Source organism: Pteropus medius, unplaced genomic scaffold, assembly GCF_902729225.1.
Source record: "Pteropus medius unplaced genomic scaffold, Ma_sr-lr_union100, whole genome shotgun sequence".
In the NCBI taxonomy this organism is placed as follows: domain Eukaryota; kingdom Metazoa; phylum Chordata; class Mammalia; order Chiroptera; family Pteropodidae; genus Pteropus; species Pteropus medius.
The window spans coordinates 396,586-414,647 of record NW_024349519.1 but is presented as its reverse complement, the minus strand read 5'-3'; the positions used below and the strand labels follow the sequence as shown (position 1 = coordinate 414,647).

Genomic DNA, 18,062 nt, shown 5'->3' with positions numbered 1-18,062 from the left:
ACATCTGGGTTGGGTACTTGTACTTTCAGAACATTCAGTACTTTCACCATCACCACTTATTTACACCATATTGGAATTGCTAACCCTTTTTTCTGTATCTTCCATTAGAAAACAAACTCCAAAAGTATAGAGACCGTATCTCACTTACCCTGACATTCTGGTCTTTGCCTAGTGCCTGGCATTAAAAGGCCCTCAATAAATATTTACAGTAGGAATTAACTAACAATGGGCTGGTTTACTTAACATTTTTGAGGCATGCTAAAATTTTATTTTTAATGTGAACCCTGTTTTGTAATCAGTATTTAGATAGAATTATAAAATCTTGCCACCCAATAGTTTGTAGGTTAGAAATTATTACCTGGAATAAAATTCTCTTCAGTCATTCTGATTGGAAAGTTGGAGTTCAACATGGTCTGTCACCTAAGCTAGGTCTTGCTTTTATTGTTTAGGATTAGCTCATAGTGTTCATCAGATTGTACAAACTATTCTTAGGCATGCGTGGTAAAGTTCTTAAAATTGCTTTTTATTTTTAAAATTCAAATTTGAGGAAGACCAGGTGTTGTAGGTGTAAAAAAAAAAAGGGGGCCTGTAAGATGACAAGGTCCTTGCAATCTGTGAGGTCAACCAAGGGTTGCCTCGCCTAAAAAATAAATAAATAAATAAATAAATAAAATTTTGATTTGATGACTATAGTAGACATTATTCTGTTGTATGGTAAGTATGCACTGATACCACTTGAATTTGTAGAATCTGACAAAAATGTCATTGTTACCTATCATTTCTTCTTAGTTGGCTCTTTTGCTTCATTTTCCTTAGAGTCCACGTGCTACTAACTAGATTGTGGTTTACTAATGGTTCCTAACTCTATATGTAAAAACCAATACATTATATCTTAATAAAATAATGTAACTTTCCTTATCAAACAAAAATTATATGCCAGAATATTAGCAATGGTATTACCCCTGAATGGTAGTGGTCAGAAATTATTTTTTTAACATTCTTTGTCATTCTTTCTTATGTTTTATATATTTTCTGAAAAATTTTTGGTAAAAATATATCAAGTTTATACTCAGAAAAAACCCAATTTTTTAAAATAAAAAATGATACATTTAAATTATTTAGGAAAAAGATTTTAAGTAGAATGGCAGATGGTTGGTATGAGAACAAGAAACATAGGGTCAGAGAGGAGTCTGGAGAAACAGCATGCTGTGTAGCAAGCATAACTGTCCAGGTTGCTTGTTAGGTACATCCTAACAATGGAGGAGAATCCAAATCATAATCTTATGTCACAGCCATTGTTGGTACATAAATAGCTTCTTCTGCCCTGATTCTGTATGTACCAGCCAACACTACAATTTATGATTTGTGTCCTAAGTAGTTTTTCCCCTCCTTAGGGAAAATGCTTTAACAAGTCAAGGCAAGCATCTGAACTATTTATTTTCAAGTGTGCAAACTTCCTGCTAGGACCATTTCTTAGGGAAATACAGGATTATGATGTATCACCCTATGTGCCAGCTTTCTCTACCTATAGAGAAAGATTTGAATAGTGAAAGACAGGTAGTATGTGTATCTGTGTGCTTATGTGCGACAGAGGCATAGGGTATATGACCGAGAAATGGCAGATCTCATCATTCTGACCCTAACATTTGTATACTGTTTGGTAAGACTTCATATCAGATGGTCTTTACCACAGTGAGAGAAAAAATATTTAAACAATTTAGCTTAAGGTAAATTTCATATGTCTAAAGTATGGCCTATAGAACTTGTTTGAACTTCTGGTTCTGCCTCAGCTTCCTATTCTCTAAAATGCGTACTGTATTTACCTCACTAGGATGGTTGTGAGGTTTAAATTTGGTATTAGAATCACTGTGAAAATTATCACACAATCGTGAAGTGTTACTGTTATTACTATTATTTAACCAGTAGTACTTCCCTTGATAAAAATTCCTGCACATATCCTACAACTTCCAAAGCTTCCTCTGCCCTAAGAGAGTCCTGTTGAAAATGGTTCTTTTGATAGTTGTTATCTTTTGTAATTCCTCAGCAGTTTCTCACCCCCTGCTTTAATTATTGCCTCTTTGGGGACAAAAACATAGACTTATCCATTCATTACTGAACTTTTTTGAATATCTCTATTGGGCCAGGCAAAGTGTCAGACCTCTGAGGATACAATGAGACAGGTGCATTAACAGATACTTATAATACATGTGGTAAATACAATGGTAGAGTGATAAACTTAGGATATTATCGGAGTGCAGAGAAATGGCATGTAAGGGCAATAGGGAGAGTTAGGAAAGGCTTTCCTGAGGGGAAAAAAGTATAAACTAAATAAGTCAGTAACATTTTTGGCTTCAACAATTCCTGACTAATTAAGGATGTTTGAATCTATAAGGCCATTTTATTGCTTACTTAAAAAAGCCCAGAGGCAGGTATACTCAGGGTTGTTCTAGGAACTGGACATCATTAAGGACAGGGTTTTACTTATCTCTCTCTTCTGTAATTCTTGGTGTATTATCTCTTTGTCCCATGGTTATCACCTCAGTGTTGCGAAAGATGACAATAACGTCAAGCATCACATAACACATCAAGGCAGGCAGAGAAACTTTAGTTCTTGTCACTCCTATTGGAAACAGGAAGAAAGGGAACTGGGGAGTAGGGAGGTTTTTATTTATTTTAGTGTTGTTTGTTTGTTTGTTTTTTAGGAGATAAATCAAAAGCAGGAATGCACTATTGGCCCTGGATCTTTGTACATATTCCTTCTGTCTGACATCCATGGTCTCTTGAACTCTTCCCACATATTGTATCAGTGCCTGGTTATAGTACATGGCACATTATTAGTAGTCAGTAAATATTCTTGAAAGGAAAGCAGGCAGAGCAAAAGTAGAGACAATTGAACACAACAGGCAATTAATCTCCCCAAAACGTATTGTCCAAAATCAGGGGAGGTTAGTAATGACGCAATAATTCAGAATGGTAAGTGCTAGCATAGCGTTAATTATAAAATGGATTGGGAGCACATAGGAGGAGTCAGAGAAGACAACTCAGAAAGTGTGATTGTTTAAACTGAGAGTTAAAGAATGGTAGAAATAACTAAACCCAGAGGGAAAGAAAGTCTCTTGGTTTGTACTTTAATTGCCACAAAGTAAAATAAATGTAATCTTTTTGGGGGAGAGGAAGGACTTTGAAGAGATTCTAGTGAGAAAAAAAGAAGAGTATGGTAAATAATAATTGATCATATAGTGCCCATTATTACTAATTTAAGATATCTTAAAAATTGATATATTCAGTATTCTATTTTTAGTGAAAATTGCAAAATCCAAGACTTCAATTCTATTTCCTATAATATCTTACATTTTTTTTCACTGTTTTCAGCGTTCTTATTCTGAAAGTTTTTAGGCATCTAACTCTACAAGTTAGAACTCCTACTACATATTTTGTAATAGGATGTCAACATGGAAATTTTGGCAAAACACAATAGAAGAGTTGCCATATTAAATACAGGATGCCTAGTTAAACTTGAATTTCAGATAAACGATAAATAATTTTTAAATATAAGAATAAAATTTCATGGACCATACTTATAGTACTAAATAATTTGTTGTTTATCTGAAATTCAGATAACTGGTGTCCTTTGTTTTTATTTGCTAAATCTGGCAATCCTAACAATAGATACCAAAGAGAAGTGCCAGACTAGAATTTACAAAGAAATTGACTTATCCTTTTAACTCTGAGAGTATGTAATGGTCAAGGAGAAGGGAATTTTGAAAGCTCTCATACCCTTCCTCCACTCAAGACCTTAGCATAGAACCTTACATTTTGGAGGCCTGATTGCATCCTGAAAAAAAATCTAAGGCAGATGACTGATTGACTAGCTGCTCCCATGGTAGAAACAAAGAAGTGACTGCTGCTGCATTGGGATAAGCTTCAATCTTAGAGTTTATCTGGACAAAGGAAGCTCAAGTGTTTTCTGTAGACTAGATGTGGACCACACATACGCATATACCCAAAAGAGATGGCATGGGATTGTCTTGGATTCTATCCAGAAGGGCTGTCTAAAGATGCAAACATATCTCAGCAGAAAGGTGATGGAGGTATCACAAATGTAAACGACCAGTTAGGATAGAAATGTATTTGCCAAGATCAAGAAATCTGCAGATGAAAGATCTCCAGTGATGATGATCTCTAAGGAGCTCACATAATGTACTCCAATGAAAGAGCTTTAAAATTTTGCCACATCCAGGAAGCAATGATGTTGAAAAATGCAACAGTAATAGTCAATAAGAACTTTCCCTTTCCACTTCTCTCTCCTCCCTTCCCAGAGCTCTAATCTCTAAGGGGTTCCATAGTAGCAGTCTGGAAAAGAAGGAACAGAAGCACTAGCCCATAAAAGACAAAAGAAGCTGTTCATGTTCTCCTTCCCAGACTGTAAGTTACAGTAGTCTACAGTGGAAGAAACGAAATGTCATGGTACTACCTAGGTTTTCATCCAGAGCAGGATAAGAAATAGGACCACTGAATAAATGTAAAGAGATGAATAGTCACTTTGGAGAATAGGTGGGCAGTTTCTTAAAAGTTAAACATATACTTATACAATCCAGCAATCCCTCTCCTAGGTATTTTAGCTAAGAGAAATGAAAACTTACATTCACCCTAAAACCTATATATTAATTTTTATAACAGGTTTATTCATAAATGCCAAAAACTGGAAACAACTCAAATGCCCTTTACCTGGTGAATGGATAAACAAATGAGACACAGCCATACAATAGAATAGTACTAGTCAGTAAATAAAAAGGAATGAATTACTGATACATGAAACAATATGGATGAATCTCACATGAATTATGCTAAGTGAAAAAGCCAGATTCAAAAGGTTACATACTGTACTTTGATTTATATGACATTCTAGAAAAGGTAAGACTATAGGACATCAAGATTAATAGTTGCCATAACTATGCATTTGGCAAGACTCAGAACTGTACCCTAAAGAGGATGAATTTTACTGTATATACATTATATGTTTTAAAAAATCTATGAAACAAACAAAAAAATCTCTGATATCTTAATTGAGTCCTAAAAAGTAAACTGGAAATATGGGTCTCATTAAATCTGTAGGATTTAGCATGAGTAAGAAGTGGTTAGTCAGATTAGGAGGATATCTAATTGTTGAAGCTAGCTATGGAATGGAGATAAAAAATATTATTTAAAGAAAAATTTATACATCTTGTCCTAAGCACTATAGTCATTAAATTAGCAATGTTTTTTCTTAAAATAACCTAAGTTAATTAATTTAATCACTCCAAAAAATGTAAGGGAAAATGAGAGAGAAAGTTGCTTTCTCATTTTAACCTGTAACTTATGAGTCATGCTTATTCAACTTAATGGTTACATTTGGTTTGGTAATTTTTTTTTAATGAACAGTTGTGCTCATAGTATATTTTATATTGTATACATTATATAATAATATTTTTGCTATTATTTTACTATATTATAGAATTTTAAATATCCAATTTCATGGTATTTGCCACCTAAACAAATTTGTGAGTTAATACTACTTCTTAGCTCAGGACTTGGATTTTAGCAGAATAGTCAGACTGCTCCTTTGTAAAGGTTACAGAAGTTCAATTTTCTAAATTCTTAGTTTAGAACATTAGATAATTCTCTGCCCTGAAAGAGATAATGCCAACTTCAAAACTCTTCACGTCCGCCAGAATGATTTCCAGTGGTTTAAGTGAGAATATCGTTTAACAATTTGGAAATGTGGATCCTCGTCACCCACCTTACCTATTCTAAGTGTATCCTCAGATATAAGCACTTAGTTTACCTCAGATTGGGCCTACATATGACAACTGAATTTAAGGTATGTTACTGAGCCATGAGGTGGACAAAAACATTCTACTATGGTCTTTCTGATACTTCTAGTAATAAACCCCTCAGGGTGGAATTCAAAGTGGACCTATCTAGTGTTGGACTAGGTTTCATGGTATTATAACTGGTTTTTTTGTTTATTTTATAGTATTTCAGTGGTGACATCTGCAGGCCTATGGAAGGAAACACTAAATGACTAACACTTTTGGTAACTCCTTGGTGCTGCAAAAATTAGGGAAACGAAAGTTACATGACCAAAGGCCCGATTTTCAGAGTGCTCTCCCTTCCCTTAACTTACTGTGATTGAATGGATGCAAGAGATTTTCTGAAGGTGGACTGGACATCTAACTGGAGCAGCATAGGAATAGCTGGGTACCCACCCAGCTTGGCCCAGAGTGAATTTATTGATGTTTTTTCTTCTATTGGGTAGCTTGAAGTGGACTGATCAGCATTCCAGATGGCTTCCATCTGGTCTTCTTGTCTAGAGAATCAGAGGGCACCGATTGGAAGCGCCAAACTCTCTTTAGCTACATAGTCAATCAAAATATATGATTTTTACTCTCCCCTCTTTTCTTTACCACCACACTGTCCTATAATGCCCTCCCCTGTACTGAGGAATGTTTGCTATGCCCACTTTGACTGAGAAATGGATTAAAACAGCAGAATTTGCTGAAGTAGCTCTTTTTTCCTTACCTGAAAGCTGCATTTTCATGACTTCACCTAGTAATCCATTTTAAAACTACCTTCTTAGCTTCCTGGAGTATGCAGACCATATCCAGGCAATTTTTTTCCCCCAGAAACAATCTTTCCCCACTTCTTTACCAAAGCTCCTACCTTCTTTCAAAAAAAGAAAAAAAGTAATACTTCTAAGCTTCTTCATTGTGTATTTGTTTCTTAGTAAGGAAGAAGCAGCTTCATTTTTTAAAGGAACTCAAAATTAGATATTAAATATTTAAGTTAAAAAAATATATATAAATAAGCCTCTTGCTAAATTAGCTAAGAAAGTTAATACTCCTTTAGACTCTCCACTGTACCATATCATAATTGTAGGGAAGCTCTTAGGCAGAAAAAAAATTATTAGGTCCCACATATCATCCAAAGAAAGTTTAATGTCGATCTTTCCTATGACATACCTAAATTTCTTGAACTTCTCAGGTTTTCTGTCTTCTTCTATTAATAGCTCTAGGAATGGTTGTTGAGCAAACTTGGTAGGGGCAGATATCTGGTTTTTATTGATGATCAAAGGGATAGGTTGACTAAGATTCAATTTATGCATCTCTCGGAGCTAAAAATAAATAAAAAGGAAACAATGAAAAGAACAGGCCAGAGTCTTTAAGATCTGAGCCAACCCGAGCTAACCTATGACTCTTCCTTTTTTTATGGATTTGCAAATCTTCTTTCTCTATCTTCTTTCTCACTTCCTCTAACCACTCCTCAACTCTACCCTACTCCAACACACAATTTCAGAGGTGGCAGCTATGATATATATAAACCTTGGTCCTGTGTAAGCTCTGGACCTAGCTTTCTCATTTCCTAGCTGTGTGACTTTGAGTTAGTTGCTAATTTTTATCTGTACCTCTTTCTCCTCATTACTAATGAAAAGATAATAACACAGGATTGTTATGAGAATTATATAATATACATGGAAGCACTTCATAAATTGTAAAGCACTATGCAAATGTAACGATAGCTAACATTTAGTGACTATATACTGAATGTCAGATGCCTTCTATATATTAATTCATTTGGTGTTTACAACAACCATATGAGATGGATTCTTTTATTATCCTTTTCTTACAGATGGGGATCTGGAACTCAGAAAATTTAAGTGGCTTTTCCAAGGCCTCTTAGCTAGTATGTAATGAAGCTGATTTGAATCCAGACAATCTGGTAGCAGAACCAACCTCTCTAGACCATTACTCTGACTCAGTGTAAGATATTTATTCATTTCTACCCTCTTCTCCTATTTGCTTTTTCCCTTTCCTTCTTTATTGCCTCGATACCCACCTTATCATCTAGATTATGGTTTTTCTGACCTTAGATCCATATTCATCCTCTGGAATACCCTTGACATTGGTTCTTGCTAGACAGCTCATGACACTGCCAACTCATCTTGCTTTATTCCACTTACATTGGCCATATTTTTCAAACCAAAAACTATAAAAAATATCCATTTTATTTGTCAAAGAACTTTACTATTTAAAATGTAACTTCTGGAAAATTCAAATATGTCTGATTTTAACCAAGCTATGATAAGTCTCTGTATCTTCTAAAGTAGCAAGTAAACTGTTCTTATTAATTAATTAAATTAAGTGAAAGAAAAGAATATATATGATATAAAATGTTCCTAGATCTCCAAGATTGTTCCAGAACTACATGCTAGAACACGTAATGGGAGTATGTAATCCCAGAGGAAAGAACTCTAATCTCAGCTCTATAACTTTTTGGAAGGTTGCTATCACTCCCAAAAGCATACTGATGGTTATCTTAGAGGAGTCTCTGAGACATAGTGAGTGGATTGTCAGAGTTCCACAAGATCTATTCCTGGTGCTATGTAAGCAAGTTAAATAAGTCCTTACCTCCGTTCTTGTAAACTCATATTAAAACTTGCTTTCTGATAGTTGTGAGGCTATAACTACCATGAATCAGTTGGAGAGGTTTCATATTTAGAGGCTGGTAGGTGCAGGTTGACTAGGAATGAGCTGAGCATTTCTGGAAGTCTCTCCTATTCTAATCTTTTTCTCATTTAGAGAGTCCAGTCAGTATTCCTGTTATAAATTTAGGAGTTTCACTGAAGTCACAGTGTAGTGGTTTGAGTGGTGAACCTCTCAGAAGATATGTTCACCCAGAACCTGTGAGTGTGACCTTATTTGGAAAAAAAGGTCTTTATGGATGTAATTAAATTAAGGATCTTAAAATGAGATCATTCTGAATTAACCAGATGGGTCCTAAATCCATGACACATGGTTTTATAAGAGACAGAAGAGAAAGATGTAAGATACACTGGGAAGAAGGCCATGGGAAGTCCGGAGGCAGAGATTGGAGTTATGTAGCTATAAGCCAAGGAATGCCAAGGATTGTCTATAAGCCACCAGAATCTAGGAGAGAGACTTGGAATAAATTTCTCAGAGCCTCCAGAAGGAACCAAACCCGCTTTGATTTTACAAACTGGCCTCCAGCACTATAAGAGAATACATTTTTGTTGTTTTAAGCCATCAAGTTGTGGTAATTCTTTACAGCAGCCCTAGGAAACCAATATACATGGTACCTCCAGGTAAATGTTATTTTCAAAGCTTACCACTTTTATTTTTCTTAACACACTGGGGAGAGGGAATAGAAAACAGGTTACCTGTCTAAATAAGAATATCATTTTCTTCAGGCACTGATTCCGTTCCTGTTCTAGAGATTTCTGCTTCTTGGTCCAGACCCCCATCACCTTTTTCTGGTAGTCATCAATTCTGCTCAGCATTGTATAGAGGTTCTGGGTCTCATAACCTTTTCCACTATATTGAATGGCTTGTAATCGTTTGATTATGTTGTTTCTTGAAAAAATTAACAAGAATTGGATTAATATAATCACTGGCCTCAGTTACTTCATTTCTCATCTCATCCTTAGTAAGCAGAGAAAGATGGGATAGGGGTGAAAGATTTGCTTAATGAGATCTTAATCTAGTTCTCTGTATGACTAAAATTTAAAAAATCAGTCAAATTTTCATTAACTGTTCAAAGAGTTTAGTGTTATAATAGTGTTGTTTATTCTTAATACATTAAAATTTTAGCGTTGGTATATACAAGACATATAGAAGGTACGTAATACAGTTATGAAAAAGACAGAGTCCTTGCCTTCAAAACACTTACAAGCAAGAATAGGAGACCAATAAATTAACTTTGTCAAAAAAAGAACGAAATAAATACTAAAAAGAAATATAAACATGCTGTTCGAGCAAATAGGAACACATAATTAATTTTAATAAGAGGAATAAAGAAGGCCTCATGGGACGATGTTGAACAGGATCTTGAGGAATAGTCATAAAAATGTACTCTCTCTCCTATAATGTATACCACCATGTTTGGGCCTTCTAAACAGCTGATGTTTTCCCATCCTCATTCTACAGGAGAGGAAAAGGAATCTAGGCAAAGTTAAATAATTTTCTAAAGTCACATAATTAATACCAGATTTGGAAAGTAAACTCAGATCTTCTCTCTTTCCACAATACCAGTTTGTCTCAAAGTGTGGACTCTGATCACCTGGACTAAATCATTTGTGGGGGGAGGTACTTTTTGAAAATGCAGATTCCAAGGTCTTCCAGCAGACCTTTTGAATCAAAATCTTGGTGGTAGGCTTCAGGATCTATATTTTAAGCGGAATTACAGGTAAATTTTACTGTCACTGAAGTTTGGAAGAAGGGGATAAAGAATTCCAGGTTGAGGGAATACTATATACAAGTGCAAGAACCTGAAAATTATATTTTGAGAGTAGTGAGTAGTCTGGGACTTTTAGACCAGATACATGAAAGGATAAAATCTGGGAGGAGACTGGAATGGCTGGATTATGAAAGACCTTAAAAGTCATATTAAGGAGTTTGGATTTTTTGTGGGGAGGGTAGGCAATGGGAACCCATTGAAGATGTTTTTCTGAATATATGTATTTTACATACATATACACACAGAGAATAACTCTTAGCACTCTTTTGTGGGTCATAATTAATAGCTTAGAACCTACTGTAAATGTGGATCATTTAATACTTAAATATATCAACTTTTGGAATTAATTTAGTATATTTTTAATTAAATTATTTTCCAGTAGCTTTGAGTTTTTTCCATATCCTGTAGGTGATTTTTTTTTCACTCTTATAACCATTTTTATTACTCGTGTTTTTAACCACTTCCCTACATGCGTTACAGAATTCCTATCACACCCATTCTCATAAATAATGTTGTTCTCAGTGAAGTAAGTATAACCATCTTTTATACTATTCAAAAATAGTTAATGTTATTATGCTTTTTATTTTCTCTCCCACATAATGTTAGAATCTTCTTGACCTAGCCATCCTTGTTATGGAATCTTTAATCTATCAATATTTTATTGTTACACCTGTTGGTGATTTGATTATTATAACATTTATTATGAAAGAAGAGCTCTCCGAAAAAAACAAATTGATTCTTGATGGGATTAAAAGTACAATTGTATAAGTTAAATATTGTAAAAATGTTGATCTATATAATTCAGTTTTCAAATGATTTTACTGAAACAGGCCAGATCATGTCACTAGGTCTTCAAAATCTCCAATAAATCTAAACAAAAAAATTGCCATATAAAAATTGAGAAAGTTGTCAAAGAACTCTCTTCCAAAAATAGTAAACCTATATAATAGGTGAAATCTGCCAAACCTTAAAAGAATAGCAAATTTTACTACTAAATTGTTCTTGAGCATAGAACGAGATAAGGTTCCACATTTTTAATGATATAAGCTTAAAAGTATACCCAAATTTGACAAAAGAAGTAAACCACCAATCAACTTAATAATTAATATCAATGCAAAAAAAAAAACCTAAATAAAATGTGAGCAAACAAATTCCATAACACATTCAAAGAAGGATACACTAAAGATGAATAGGATTTATTTCAAGAATGCAATGACAGCTTATTTATTTATTTATTTATTTATTTTAATTTTTAATTCTTTAATGTCATCACATATTTGACCCCTTTCACCTCATCTACCTCCCTCCTCTCCCCTCCCCCATGATGGTTTATTACAATTAATCATATTAATAGTTCTGAGGAGAAAACCATATTTTCTTTAATACACTTGAAAATGACATGCTGAAATCACATTTAACAAAATGTGATTTAACAAATTTAATAAAACAATTAAATAGGGGAACAAATGGATACTTTAATATGATAAAATGTATTCTGACTCAAATGCTATTATATTTCTTACTGACAAATACTAGAAACATGTTCACTATCACTACTATCTTTTTAACCAATTTATACTTATTTTTAATAATTAGCAATGAAAGAAGGACTTATATTTTAGCAATCTGAGTTACACGAGAATGCAGAAAATAAAAAATAAATAAAATTGACTAAGGTTAAGGACATTTTGCAGCTTTTTCAGAAAAGAGAATACAAATATAAGTGACCCTTTTAAACACTCTTGAATATGAAATTTATTATAAAAAAATAACACAGGGCCATGGAAAGGCACTCACAGCTGTTACTTAGGGCAGTCAAATGAATAAATATGGCCTTGTTAGTACCCGGAGGTACTAACCAATTTGGGTAGTCAAGAGACAGATGCTTAAAAAGGAGAAAATCTAAATGTAAAAATTTATTATGTGCAGGTGATGATTATATACCTGAAAAATTTTAAAATATCAATTGAAAAACTTTCACAAGCTTAAATACAGTAAAATGGCTGCATACAAAATTGATATAGAGAAATCTGGCCTTCATTTATGCAAATAACGAGTTAGAAGATGTAGAAGAATGTCCATTTACAATAATAGCAAAAATGAAAACTACCAGGATATACACTTATGGAAGAATATGCAAGAGCTAAATGAAAACTTTAAAATGCTCCTGAAGGATACACACACACATAACCTGAACAAAAAGAAAAGTATACCATTTTTTTCCATAGAAAGACTGTATTAGTAAAGATGAGCTAGGTTTTGCTATTTTAACAAATAACCCCCAAATCTCAGTGACTAAAAATAAAATTTTACTCATACTGCAAATCCATCAGGGCTTAATATGGAGAGCTTCATTGTATACGCTAAGGAACACAAGCAAACAGAACAGGCATCACCTTAAACATTGTAGGTTATAATGCCAGAGGAAAAGGAGACTCTGGAGGGTCTCAAACCAGCAATGACAAGCTCAGCACAGAAATGACACACATCAATTCTGCCTACATCTCATTGACAAATATTAGGAAACAGTACTAATGACTACCACAAAGACTCAGCATCATAAAAATTAAACTATAATAAATAACATGGAATAGAAGTGACTCATCTACATGCAATCAGTAAAAAATAATAGAAAGTCCAGATATGGACCTAACTGGTATAAGAATTTATGATGAAGGTACATTCAAATCAGTGGGAGAAAGGTAGATTATTTTGTGAGTAGTAATGGGGCAACTGGGTAGCCAAGTGGAAAAATAAAGCCAGATTCATATCTCACAACAGAAAGGTTTTTTTTTTTTTAAATTTATTCTTATTATTTATGCCTACAGCACGTGGTGTTCCTAGATGGTCTCCCATCCAAGTACTAACCAGGCCCGACTCTGCTTCACTTCCAAGATTAGGAATGTTCAGGGTGGCATGGCCATAGATCATTGATCATGGCTCCACTGGGGAAGGAACCCAGGACCTTCTGTGTATAAAGCAGACGTGCTAACCGCTATACTATGGAATCACATCCAGAAAGTTTAATCAAAGACTTAAATGTAAAACAAACAAATCTAACAACCACCCATAAAAGTACTAAAATACACCTAGAAAGGATTTTTTAATATTTCTCAGAGTGGAAAGGGCCTTTCTAAAAAGGTACAATTCATTATTAAAATACCTTGATGTAAAAACATAAAAATCAAAAATTTCTACAAAGCAAAACCACTAAAAGCAGAAACAAAACACATCCAAGTGGGAGAAACCTGGAAATTTATATCATAGGCAAGGGGCTAATTTTCCAAATATTTAAACAGGTACTCTAAATCAATTTTAAAAAACAACTTATAACCCAATTGAAAAATGGGCAAAGTATTTTAATAGAGTCTTCACAGAAAATGAAATATGGATGGCTCTTAAGTCTATAAGCTTAACCTCATCCATAATAAAAGTAATGATAATTAAAGCAGTGCAATACCATATTTCATCATATTGTCAATGAATAAAAAACTCGATAACAGTTCATGTTAGTTTCAATGTGGGGAAATAGTCTTTTATAAAATGCTGACCAATATGTAAATTGTTACAACCTTTTTAGAAAACAATTTGACAAAGACCTATCACAATTATAAAACACCCTTTGATTTGAAAATTCTACTTCTAAGAATATACATCTAAACATATATATATGTATATACAAGATTGTTCATAGAAGTATATTTTTATAATGCAAAATATTGAAAACAACATAAATATCCATCAGAGATTAAGTAAATTCTGGTAAATCAAGACTCAGAATACTATGGAGCTATAAAATCAATGAATAGGCTCTTTATATATTAATACTCAAGTTATCTAATACCTAATATCTAAGTTGTTATTAAAAAAATCAAATGTCATAACTTTAAAATATGTAAAAGGGGAATAAAAGAGCATATGTACTTTTCTACATATGCAGAAAATGTTTCTGGATAAACATACATTAGTAGCACTGGGGAAGGGCCCTACTGGCCAGGGATAGGACTATTAAGGAGACTTTTCACTCTACTATTTGTATATTTTAAATATTGTACCAGGCAAAGGTACTATTTTTTTTTTAAATATAACAAAAGAAAAAAGATATAAGGAAACTAGAGAATGACCAGGAACATGTTATTTAAAATTCTCAAGTGGATAAAAGTATCAAACTGTAAAAACAGATTTAAAAGATTAGGAATATTCAGTCTGGAAAGAGAAAACTAAAGACAGGTATAGAATAAAACATTTTGCAACAAATCTCAGATTACTTAAACTTTGAAATTAAAAGTTCTGATTATATCTTGGATAAGTCTTTCTTTTGGACCTTGTTAGAATTCTTAGTTCCCAAGGGAATTCTGTCCTCAAAAATGTAAATTTCATGAGAACAGGGTACTTTTATTCACATCATCCCTAGTACCTAGAACAGTGTTTTGCACTTAGTAGGCACTCAACACATATCTGTTGAATAAATAACATACTTGTTCCCATAATTAATGATAACCTCCTCTATTATAGTTTTTAATTGGCTTCTTTAGTTAAACGTTAAAAAATTTCCCCTAAAAAATAGGTAAACTCACAAACAAATGCTAAGGATGGCAGGCCAATTGTCACTTTCCCTGACCTATTTCTGATATTTGCAGTTTTTAAAAATCAGGACCTGGACCTCTTTCCTCTACTCCAGCACCAAAGTTGCCGTGACAACACCTTATACATCACCTGCCATCTCCCTTTTTAAGAACCATACATCTTCAGGTGAACCCAAGATGATCTAAGAAATTCGAAATAACTGGAAGCATCTCTAAACTTTTGAATTTGATCTTTTGGAGATCAGTTATGATCCACAAAATTTATCTTAGCCTCTCTGCTAGAGATGTAAATAAATGAAATGGATCATGTTATATAACATTTCTTATTTCCTAAAAAAATCTCCTTTTGCTATCTTAAACAGGCTTCCATCCCATAGATCTTCCATAAGAGAATCTTTTAGAACATCTAATCTGACAAATATATATATACTTATAGTGCAGTGAGGGAGGATATTTGAAATCAGGACTAAATCAGAAATCTGGACATGTAACAGTTATATCTACCTTGCACGCTGGATCAGCCTGTAAGCAATGTACTTGTGGAACAGGTATCCCAGCCGAACTGTGTCTGTATGAAGTGTTTCAATTATGAGGTTTTTAGCTGCTGCATGTAGCTCTGAAGGGAGTCCAGAAGTTTTTGTGGCCTGATTTAAGAGTATCAGGTTCCTCCTCTGAGCCTCCACATCAACAAAATACCTCTGCTCTTTGAGCTCTTGGGGAGAGGACGGGGGTACCATCATTTTGGGTTTCTTCGTACCTGAAACTGAAGTCAGTATGCAGGGCTTGTTTATAGGGGGAAATCGGGATTTCTGGTCCCATTCAGAAGGTGAGATCTGTGATGTTTTGGGTAGCTTAGTAGTAGGAGAAGGTAGTGATGTTATAGGCTTCATGAGAGTGGGAAGGGCCCCCTCATCAATATAAGGGGTTTGTAATACTGGAGTCCTGTCATTAGTGAGATAGGACTGAAATGTTCTGGACTGTTCTGTGACAAAAGGATTGGAGAGTATCTGGATTTCTTCTGAAGTGTCAGAGATTTCTGATATTTGGAACTTCTTAGTGGTGGAAGGTGCTTGAGGTATCTTAAAATCTGGAGCACTAGGGTGGACCAATGCTGCTTTAGATTTCAGAGAAGAAATAATTGCCAATCTTTCCTTACTTCTCTTAGAAACTGAAGAGGAAAAATCTTTCTGAGGTTTTCCAGGGGCTGAGGGGACCCATAGTGTTGGGGGATGCCCAGAGGTGGAAGGGATACATAGTGGGAAAGCTTGTTCAGGAAGAGTCCATGGTGCCAGATGCTGCCCAAGGGTGGAAGGGGCTTGTAGGTAGGGAGATTGCTCACAGGTGGCAGGGGGCTGAAATGCCTGGGGTTGCTCAGAGAGAGTTAAGTGTCCAGATTCTATGAGCTCTTCAGGGATAGAAGGCACCCCAGGAACCAGGGGCTTCCTAGGAGAGAGAGGATCCCAGAGACTGGGAATCCGTGAGGAGGTGGGTGTGACTGCAGATATAAGGGGCTGCCTAGGGTCAAGAGGGGCCTTGGATATCAGAGGTAATTGGGGAGTCAGAGAGTCCTTAGATATGAGGAACTGCCTAGAGCTAAGGGAATCCAGTGCAAGAGGCTGCCCTAAAGTGAGAGGGGCTCCGGATATTGGGAGCGTCCCAGTGGTGGGAGGGACCTCTGGTGCTGGGACCTGCACAGAGGTGGATTGAGTCTTAGAAACTAGGGTCTGACTCGAGGAAGGAAAAGTCTGTGGTGCCAGAAGCTTCCTAGAGTCAGAAGGAATCCCCATTCCTAGAGATTTCTCAGGGACAAAGAGGGCTTGAGTAAGAGGAGACCTTGATATCTGCAAAGGAATAGAAGAGACCTCAAATATAGAGGACTTTTCAGCCATAGGAGCAGATGATACCAGAGACTGCCTAGTTATTGATGTAATGCGTTGCCCAGAGGGGAGAGAAGCCTTTGATTCTTGAAATGGCCTAAGAGTGGAAGGAGCTGATATGGGGGAGTGCTTAGGAATGTGAGGAGCACTTGGTTTGGATTCATCAGTAATAGAAAAGATCCCAACTCCCAGGGTATGTCCTGAAGGAGGACGGGCCCAGAGTTGTGAGGACTGCTCATTAATGGGAGGAACTCTTGATTTTAGGTCCTGCTCAGACATGTGAATAATACCCATGGGCTGGGCCTGTCCTGGGGTGAAGGAGGCTCTCAAAGGTTGGACTTGCTCAGGGGTAAGGAGAGATCCTAAGGCATGGGTTTTATCTGAAGTGAGAGGGACCCCCAAAGCCTGGGTCTGTTTAGGGGTAAGAGTGACAGCTGACACCCACATATTTGGGGGAGTAATGGGAATTCCCAATGCCTGGGGCTGATTCAGAGTAAAAGAAGTGCCAAATGCCTGAGCCTGTTCATGAGAAGGAATGATGCCCAACCTTTGGTTCTGATTAAGAATAAGAGCGTTTGATACTTCTTGAACTATTTCTGGAGTGATAGAGACCCCCAATTTCCGGGCCTGTTCTGTAGTGAGAGAGGTCTCTAATGCCTGAGCCTGGTCAAGGGTAAGAGGGACCCCCAATGCTTGTTTCTGCTCAGGGGTGAGAGTGATACCCACTGCCTGGGCTTGTTCATGGGTATGTGTGATACCTAAAGTCCGTGCTTTCTCAGGAGTAAGAGCGAATGCCAGTGTCTGTGCCTGTTTTGTAAGAAGGTCTTGCAATGCCTGGGTCTGCTGTGGTGTGATAGTGACTCCCAATGCCTCGTCCTGTCCTTGGGTGATAGGGACCCCAACTGTCTTGGCCTTTTGAGTAGTTATGGGAATCTGCATTGCCCAGGTCTGTTCTGAAGTGACAGATGGCTTTAATGTCTGTCCCTGGTTAGGGGTAATAGGGGCCCTCAATGTCCAGTCTTGTTCAAGAGGAAGAGAAGCATTTAATGCTTGGACTTGCTTGTGTGTGAGTATGACTCCCACATCCTGGGATTTCTCAGGAGGAAGAGTGGCCACCAATGCCTTGAACTGCTCAGCGGTAAGAGTGATACCCTGGGCCAGGGCCTGTGGAGGGGTGACAGTGATCTCTTGTATGTGGGCCTGCTGAGGGGTGAGAATGATTCTCTGTGCCTGGGCCTGCTGAGGGGTGAGAGAGATCCCTAGTGCTTGAGCCTCCTGAGGAGTGTGAGTGACCCCCTGTGCCTGG

General features: G+C 36.0%; 2 protein-coding genes across 2 annotated transcripts in view; one reads left to right on the top strand and one right to left on the bottom strand.

The window, feature by feature from the left end:
* Window positions 1-18,062, top strand: part of LARP4 (La ribonucleoprotein 4) — a 150,130-nt gene that overhangs the window by 30,284 nt on the left and 101,784 nt on the right. The window lies entirely within an intron of this gene.
* Window positions 5,922-18,062, bottom strand: part of FAM186A (family with sequence similarity 186 member A) — a 51,919-nt gene continuing 39,778 nt past the window's right edge. The window contains exons 5-8 of the mRNA XM_039882070.1: window positions 15,384-18,058; window positions 9,218-9,410; window positions 7,002-7,153; window positions 5,922-6,349 (exon numbers count right to left, since the gene is read on the bottom strand). Coding sequence (XP_039738004.1) covers window positions 6,163-6,349; window positions 7,002-7,153; window positions 9,218-9,410; window positions 15,384-18,058 — 3,207 coding nt within the window. The 3' untranslated portion in view covers window positions 5,922-6,162. The remainder of the gene's footprint in view (window positions 6,350-7,001; window positions 7,154-9,217; window positions 9,411-15,383; window positions 18,059-18,062) is intronic.